We start from the raw sequence: 8,844 nt of genomic DNA on the forward strand, positions 1-8,844 counted from the left end.
GCCTTCTGTTGTTTACTGGTGAAAAACTTACAAAAAAGGCATATCACATTGTTCAGTATAATCTTTATTTAGTGTTAATGAATTTAAATTTGTACAGATTTTTTCTATGTATAACCATACCAGTACAATGCTGTATTAGCTGAGCAGAGTATTGACAGGTTCTGAAAAGCTGGGAGAATTATTTGAGAGCGGGAGAATTAAAGGTGTTGTGTGGGGTTTTTTTTTAATGTTGGTATGCTGGATGTCCCCTCTCTGACATATTTTCAGTGCTATACACAAAAACACACACAGCAGATAAGCAAAGGTAGAAAAATAATCTCTATTAACACATTAAGTGGGCCATGCCACTGCAATGAAAAAGAATACATAAAATCTCGCTTAAAAAAAAGCCTTTTGGCAGTGATGCCGCATGAACAATGTTAAACACAAAACAAACAGGCAAATTGTCCATAATGGAATATTTATAGCTGACTTAAAAGTAGAAATTCGACCACAGTAAAAGTTGATCAGAAAGCTATGAGCAGCCTCAGACTAGGGGAGACCAGAGCAGCTTGATAAGACTGATTACCTGTAAATCTATAGGTACACTTTTGGCTTAGTAATAAAAGGAACCAAACTAGAAATCTGGCATCTGCTTCTCAAAGCCTGATTGCTTAGCTGTAAGGAGTAAAGTGTGCCTAGGATTTCCCTGAGGCTTATTCCATTCTAGAGTTTACCTTTGTGATAAATGGGGAAAGCGACTATGATCTTGCTGGCACTTGTATGTATTATGTTTACAACATTCAATGGAAATGCTATGAAATTCTTATCATGATAGTTTATGAACAATCACAAAGCCAATATAACTTGTTTTTGCAGTCTATGATCGGTTAATCCCTTCCATAATGACTTTATAACCACCCTCCCTGCAAAGTGCTTCACTGTTGCTTGCCCAGTCGCACGTCGTACGACACAATGTGGTAGTTATCCCAGGCAAAGAGCTTCCTCTGAATAGGGTTGTAGTCTATCATACTGTTGTAGCGGTGCTGGTTCTTGAATGGCACGGAGATGGCTTTACTCTGGCTGGTGGCTGTGTCGAAGCTGTAGTTGACAGTGGTGTTGGGTGAGGTGTAGCTGGCCACTGTGTACAGCTTCCCACAGATCATGAAGGCATTGGCCACGGTGGTCTTGCGAATGTTGGTCTCCCAGCTCCTCTTCACCTCTAGACTGTGGGGGTCCAGCTGAGAGATCACAATGGCACCCTTGGCTTTGTTGGTGCTGTAGATGACCCACAGCCCCTCCTCGTCTACGGCAAAGTCGATGTCTGTGTAGCCGCCCCAGGAGTAGGGGAACTGTCCATGGAAGCCGGCGTGGGGCAGGTCTCTGCGGGCAGCCACACTCTCTGAGGCCAGGTCGTAACGTATAAGGGTACGGCTGCGGCGCCGCTGGTAGTAGAGTGATCCGCGGTACATCGTGGCCCCTGTGCTCTCCACAGCCTCGGGCAAGAGCAGAACTTTGGTGGGGAAGCCTCGGGACAGCTGCGCCATGTCTTCATAGCCGAAGAGCTGCCGGACCTCAGAGCCTATGGTGTCAATTCGCCACACCATACCTGGGCCATATGGTGCCACAGGCTCTGGATCCTGCATCCACACGCCATACTTACCGGCGATGGTATCAGCCTTGCGGTGGGTCACTGGCTCTCCCACAGACAGAAGCTCACCGCAGCCTGAGAGATCAGAAAGATGGACCAAGGAAGGAGAAAGTTGAAGAGAATGAGGGAGGATCGGGTTCGATCAATTGTCAAATGATTTACAGAAACTTTCAGAACTAGTTGCTGTGAGGGAAACCTAAGGCAATCTAGAGGCATACGACAAAACTGACCTAGACGCTGCTTTAGTACTGTGGAGTTAAGTATGGAATTTAAAGTACTAAATAGTAAAGTAACTTGTACATAGTGTATGAATGTAGGCATTGAGAGACGAGACAGAATTGAGGGTACAAAAGTGCAGTTAAAGGAACCATGTTCCTTTAGAGATCTCAGGTCATCCTGGCATTCTTGCTAATGCAAGTGTATGTTGACCCCTTCCAAAAATATTCTGAAACCGAGAAGACTGGCAGCTATGGGTGGAAGCTCATAACCGAGATGTTTGGCAGGATTTACAAGGACTTGAGGGGGAAACCCCAAAGTTTGTTTTGCAACATGGTCTTATCAAATGATGCTTGATATTACCATTTTTAGTGCCTTACTAAAGATACCCAAGTCCTTTTACAAGCTGGGCTGTATAGGGTCTACGTTTTCTAGTAAAAATAGCTGTATTTGTTTTTGTGCTTTCAGCAGAGAGAGACTGATGTGTGCCATCTTAGTTTCTGGGACAAGTAAGAAAGACTTGGAGAAGGGGTGTCAGGGTTTTAGCCAGCCTGACTTGAATCTTGCTGGAGAATACTGAAGGTATTGCTACGTTCTAGCTCAAATGCATTTACTCCAGTGTGGCTCACAAGGTGTGTGTGTAAAGAGCGCACTCAGGCTGGCTGCATTTACCTGTGTAATCTTCAGTGTCTTCTGGCCTTGGGGCAGGAACCTCAGCCACTTCAGCCTTCAGCTCCTGGTATCCTGGACTGCCATACTGCCAAGATGGATCTAGGAGAGGGCAAGAAGGAAATGAGCATGCAGCAAGAAATGAGAGGACAGGTGGAGGCCAGATGCAATGGTTTCTTCCAGATTCAGACTTATGTGCATGTGAAGAGACTGAGCTCTGACTTCCTCTGTGTTGAATGCCTGTGTTTTTCTTATGAGGCTAGAGTTACTGCTAAACAACTTTGTCTTAGGTGGAAATTTGTGAAAGCTCAAAACTTACTAATTATCTATGAAATCTCCTCTCATTCTATTTGTTAACTAACATTACTAACGTAGTGTGCTTGGCTTGATAACTGTGTACATGCTCTGGAATTCACCTCTCAGGCTGCTTGTGTCTCCTTGTGTCCTGCCTGGTCTGGACACCAGATGTGAGAGGGCAGGGCCTAGATGCCAGAAAGAACTTAAATTTATATATGAGCAGAAGTTACAGTAGATACCAACTGATCTTTCCTCATCAATCAGGCACAGCTGGCAACCGAAACTCCAGAACATTCCAGACAGCAAAGCTGCAGTACTGCTCCCCATACTTAAGGTCACTGAAACCCAGAGATGGGCTGCCTCTGACGATATTGATCCTCTGATCCCTTAGAGTGTCCGTTAAGGATGTCTAAAGGGGTTGAGTGGCGTTTACTGACATGCAAGAATGTGACGGAAGGAAATAAAGAATTCTGAGTGGATTACTAGCTGTGATGGAGTCGGCTTCCTTACATTTACGCATCCTCAAACAAGGCAAGGCGTCATTCGACTTCAACAACAAGCACGACAAACACGTCTTCCAGCCCTGTCCCCGTCTTCGTAAATCAGACTGTTCCATGTTTACAACCTTAAGGCTGAGTGTCCACTCTGGCCCATTGTAAATAGGGCTGTTTCTGAACAGGGAGCCTGAAGCTCCATTACAATATTGGTGGACATGCTTGGAGGAGAATGCCAACCGCCAATTCTGCTACACCTGCATTATGCGGAGAGAGGAATGACCATCCTGTCCACCCAGAAAGAGTGAGGCTAATTATGCTCTCTTGGACTCATTTGGACAGATTGCTGACCTTGTGGCCATATAGTGGTTTACAAAATTATATAAAAACTTTTAAACTTGTGGGACCCCTTGACTGTTTATGCTGCTTATCACAAGAAATGACCCTGATAACAAACTTGAGTGCGACACAGTGTTTACAAGCATCCCTAATAGGTTATAATTACACAGTCATTAACACCTGGAAGCTGTTTGATTGGTCTGTTCAAAGCAGCGAGAAAGAGGTACAATAGAGCTGCGATAGAAGCAGCTCTTAGTATCTACTATGAAACTGGATTCACTTTATCAAGTTCACTTTGGTTTTATCTGAAGGTGCCTGTAAGTTCAGTTGAAAAAGATGCAACCGTGAGCTCAGCTAAGTGTGACCGTAAATTAGACCAGCTAGTTTACTAACGCATTCCAGAGGCAGATAGAGACTCAACTATCTTTAAAGGTTCAAACAAATATACACTGTTTTTGAGGTTTCTTTGTGTCTGTCTGAGCCACATGTTGCTTGATGGATATCGGGGCAATACAGGCAGAACTTCAAGAACTTTCCAGGGCAAGTAGAGTTCAGACCAATTTTATACAAACAGAACTGTTTACACCTGATTAATTCTCTGCTCGTTACGTCTGCGGTGATGACTTCTTGGAGCCTTTGTTCTCCTGCTTAACTGCATTGGCTCCTACTGGCAGCTTTAATGAGTGTAAACGGGTCAAACTCTGAACTTTTATGAGTGCAAACAAGTCAGTTCTTCCCAGGAGATTAAAATGTTGTGGCATTGACCAACATCTTTATGCCTGTTATATCATTCATTTAGAGGCCTGTCTAGACTGCAGATGGTTAAGATTTTATATACATGCAACGTAGATAGCGTGAAGGCATATTCCAGGTTTTTGCCTATGGGGAAGTTCTTGTTTTCTCAGCACACAAGACTCTGTTATTTTCACCCTGCTGGATGTCTTGGTGCTGTCACGCTTTTCTCAATTGGAAAAAAAGAGAGAGGGGTCTGTTTGTGTTGCTTTTGCTCAAAGTGGGCTCTGAAAGAGAAGAGTGTCTCTGCCTCCTGTGAAGAGGATCTCCACAGTTCGGTGCGTCTCTCCTCCCTCTGGTTTCACTCCATTCGCATTTTAGATCCGTTTTTATCTATTCTCCACATGTCCGTGCATGTGTGGACGCCGGACACTGCAGGCCACGGCACAGGTGTCAACATGAGGAGCGGAACAGATGCTGAAGACGGACAAGAGGAGCACAGTAAATTGAGAGAGGCTGGGGAGAAAGATCTGAACTCCTAAATGGGAGCAGAGCGGGATTTAGTGCAGGGGGCTGCTGGCTGGTTTCCCCCTCTGTCCAAAAATTGATAGCCTCATATTTTACTGCCCTGGGTGCAGGCCAGGATGTGCCTACATAAGGACAGAGAGTGTGTCTTGTGTAAACTTTACAGACCCGTTTGAATGAGCATATGTTAACATTCCAATGCCAGATCAAGGCAAGCATTCAGCATAAGAGCTTTCAGCAACAGGAGAGATCCAAAGCCAGCTGGTCCAAGCACCTATAGTACTGTCTTAGAGAGTACAGAGTCTAAGATTCATGATTTAGTGGCCCTAAAGCTCTCACACAGGCATTCCATGTCCCATACTATCAGTGATTGGCCATAACTACTAAACCAAGTGCATCTCCCTCTTTCTTACTCTGTCAAACTATTACAGACAGATATATGGTTAACGGACTGAGTTTCCTCCTTGAAACTCTATCCCCTCTATCCATGCTGTTCTCCATTGGTTTTAAGGGGGACCCCCTCTATGTGTGATTAATGCTACCAGTCAGGTATGACTGTGCGAGCAGCAGTAAATTACTCATCATTACCAGCAATTCAAAGTGGGCAAAGTGGAACGTTCTACCTCTGGGTTGTAATAAATATGAATTTGTTTACCAGACAGGTTTACCAGTCATGTTTCCTGCTTTCCAGGTTGTTTTGTACGTCATGTAAATTTTCACAAATTTGCTACTTCTTCAGCCAGTTAATTTCTAGGTAAGGTAATAAAAAAAATCTCTGAAAGTGTGTCTGTACTGGCTCATAGGTTGTAGCCTGGGTTTTTTTAACTTACCACTTCAAGTTCTGAATTTAAACCAGACCTACAACTACCAGCCCACAACACATGCAGCTGTAAACAATGCCCTGCAAGTACTGATGCAGATATTTTTTTTCTGCTCAAGCAGTTTTAGTTGCAGTTTTAGTACCTTGCAAGTACAGCTTGTTTCTCAGTCTCCACATTTTTACTCTGTTTGAGCTCCAAACATACCTGATCCAAGCCTTCAAAGACCTGAATACCTCGTACATGTGTACTGGGAGCTAGTCTTGAGCAAAAATGATAGATCAGGTGTGTTGGGGCAAAGAATACTTTAAAATGTGCAGGGCAGTGGTTTGCCAGGACGAGGATGTGGGAACTACTGCACAAGTACCACATATAGAAGGTACTCACCAGCTCCAGGCCGGAGACCACTGTCGTGCTGCGGCACAGTTGGAGGAGGCAGCTGTTGGCAGGGTGTGCTCCTCAGCTTCTCGGCCTCCTTCTGAAGCTCAGCCACTCTCTGCTGGAGCTCATCTACCTGCTGGGCTAGTCTGTTCTTCTCCCTCTGCAGCTGAGCCTTCTCCCCCATGGCCTGGGTGTAAGCTTCCTGGAGCCCTGTCCCAGCCGTAGCCCTTGGTGCCTCCCCCCACAGCCAGACGGGCTACCATCACCTCCAGCAGCCCCAGTCGAGATTTCAGGGCTTCCATCTCCGGTCCGGATCCCACAGACGGGCAGCTGGCCTCTGTTGGGCTGGCCACAGTGAAGCTGTACTGGCAGCGGCCACTGCGGTCATTCCCTCTCCACATGCTGGCACTGCCTTGAGCCTGGGTGCTCACAAGCAGGCTGGAGATCCAAACTATGGCCAGAGACCACATATTGAACCAGACTACAGGTTTTCCTATTTTTCTTTGCTTCTGTTACCCAAAGATGCTCACTGTTTTCTTCACTGTTTCTCCCTTCTGATCTTGTCCTGTGCAGCACCGTCACTAATCTGTTCCTTCCTCTACCCCTCCCAGACGAAATTGGAGACAGACTAATGAAAGACTAACTTCTCGCCAGTGACCCTTAGTCTCTGCTTAGTCTCCTTTATCTCTCTCACTGGTTCTGTCTTGCCCTTGCTTTTCCCAGTTGTGTCCGTAAGCAGGTGTCAGGTCGGTGCAGAGTCTGAGTTTTCTGGTGATTGATGCTTGTTTGGGATCCCAGGTCAGTGAGCTCTCAGATCTAGAGGCAGTTTCTCTGAGCCTGGGGACCCTAGGCATGGGTTATTTATACAGTCTGAAAGGGAAACAGAAGGTAGGGAGGTGGGAGGGAAAGAGCAAAAAGAGGGAGGGAGGGACTCAAACAGCAAGAATATTCCATCACTTCTCTGCGCACGTGTGCATAGGCATGTTGTGCGGTGCTGAAAGTGACAGAGATGAAAAATTATTCACTGGTGCTCCTGACGCACAGTAGTTTATCAGATAAATGTTATTAGTAGTAGATGTTATTGTCTTTAAATGATCACTCAGTCACCCCAGAAGGTATGTGGACAGTTGTGTTATACTAAAGACACTAACAAGTTCTCAAATAGTGGCATTTATTTTTAACAGAACAAATCAAATTTCATTATTTCAGGCCTTGTTACTGCTATCTGCGCTATCACTGGCTTATGTTTCATGCGCCCCATAAAATGTATACATGGTGTGTGTCTGAGTACACAAGTGTTTTTAAGGGGGACATCCAAAGAGAATGTGCACACATTACTCCCCACCGGGTTCTAATTCTGGAGCAGTGGGTTTTCGTGCCCCTATCGGTTTGCCACTGATGCCCCAGCACGGGAGGGGGACCACGCAGTCAGACATATTAGACACAAGCTGCTGAAAGGGTGCAAAGATAGACAAAGTTATAAAACCTGCCATGGGAAAAAGTGCGGCAGGCGTGGCATTTAGGGACAAGTTGGAGGCTACCTGCTAATCAATAACTCTTGAGGTTGTTCGTTTGCGAGGTTAGGTACTGTTTGAGCCCTTTGTATCCTGCATATTTGCTCTATGGTAGATCTTGTATGTGTACATGTGATTGATGTATCACTATGTCACTATGCTGCTGATGTGTAGGTATGCCACTGTCCATGTTACTGCTTAATTAGCACCAGTTCTGTGCCTCGTATGTGTGGACGTTTGTGTTTCCTCTCAACAGATGTTATTCCGTTTAGCCGTAAGGTCAGTTTCTTGCTTTTTATAACATAACATGAGCTCAAACCTGCTATGCTCATCCCTCTCCATCTCTCTTTACTGCTTTCATTCTCTCTACCTTTCAGGCCTTTCGTAAGCTTTTCATGACTTGTGTGTGTTTATGTCTAACTGTACAGCTTGTTTTTAAAACAACGTTGGGAGCTTTCAGAGAGACCAGGGGTGTCCAGTCTTATCAGATAACCCATGTGGCTCTCATTCTCTCTACCTTTCTGTCCTCCCATTAGCTTTTGATGACTTATGGGTGTGTTTATGTTTCATTCCAATCAAGCTGGAGCACACTCACATCTGCTCATTAAGTCCGTTGGTCTCAGTCTTCAAACAATTGAGGATGTGTACTCTCTGCTGGGTTCTAATTCTGGAGCAGTGGGTCTTCGTGCCCCTATCAGCTTGCCACTGATGCCCCAGGCACGGGAGGGGGACCACACAGTTGGACATATTAGACACGAGCTGCTGAGAGAGTGCAAAGATAGATAGAGTTACTCTGTCCAAAAACCTGCCACGGGAAGAAGTGGCGCAGGCATGGCATTTAGGGCCAGGGTGGAGGCTAAATGCTGATCAATAACCTTTGAGGCTGTTCATTTGTGAGGTTAAGTACTGAGTGAGCCATTTGTATCCTCCATATTCGCTCTAGGGTAGTTTGTATTTGTACATGCTGATGATTCATCATTATGTCACCATCTCACTATGCTGATGATGTGTAGGTATGTCACCGTCCACGTTACTATTTATTTAGCACCAGTTCTGTGACTTGTATGTGTGGACGTTTGTGTTTCTTCTCAACAGATGTTATTCCGTTTAGCCGTAAGGTCAGTTTCTTGCTTTTTATAACATAACATGAGCTCAAACCTGCTATACTCACCCCTCTCCATCTCTCTTTCTGTGTCACTCTCATTCTCTCTACCTCTCTGTCCTCTCAT

The 8,844-nt window shown here is 45.2% G+C and overlaps 1 protein-coding gene across 1 annotated transcript; it reads right to left on the minus strand.

Moving 5' to 3' along the window:
• Positions 1 to 46: 46 nt before the first annotated feature.
• myoc (myocilin) lies at positions 47 to 6,905 on the minus strand. Its single transcript, XM_036581555.1, is given in 6 exon segments — positions 47 to 656; positions 740 to 1,705; positions 2,519 to 2,617; positions 2,932 to 2,997; positions 6,108 to 6,307; positions 6,309 to 6,905. Coding segments are annotated over 5 exon segments (1,416 nt in total). The 5' UTR covers positions 6,572 to 6,905; the 3' UTR covers positions 47 to 656; positions 740 to 917.
• Positions 6,906 to 8,844: the final 1,939 nt, after the last annotated feature.

Source organism: Colossoma macropomum, unplaced genomic scaffold (assembly GCF_904425465.1).
Source record: "Colossoma macropomum unplaced genomic scaffold, Colossoma_macropomum, whole genome shotgun sequence".
Taxonomy (NCBI): domain Eukaryota; kingdom Metazoa; phylum Chordata; class Actinopteri; order Characiformes; family Serrasalmidae; genus Colossoma; species Colossoma macropomum.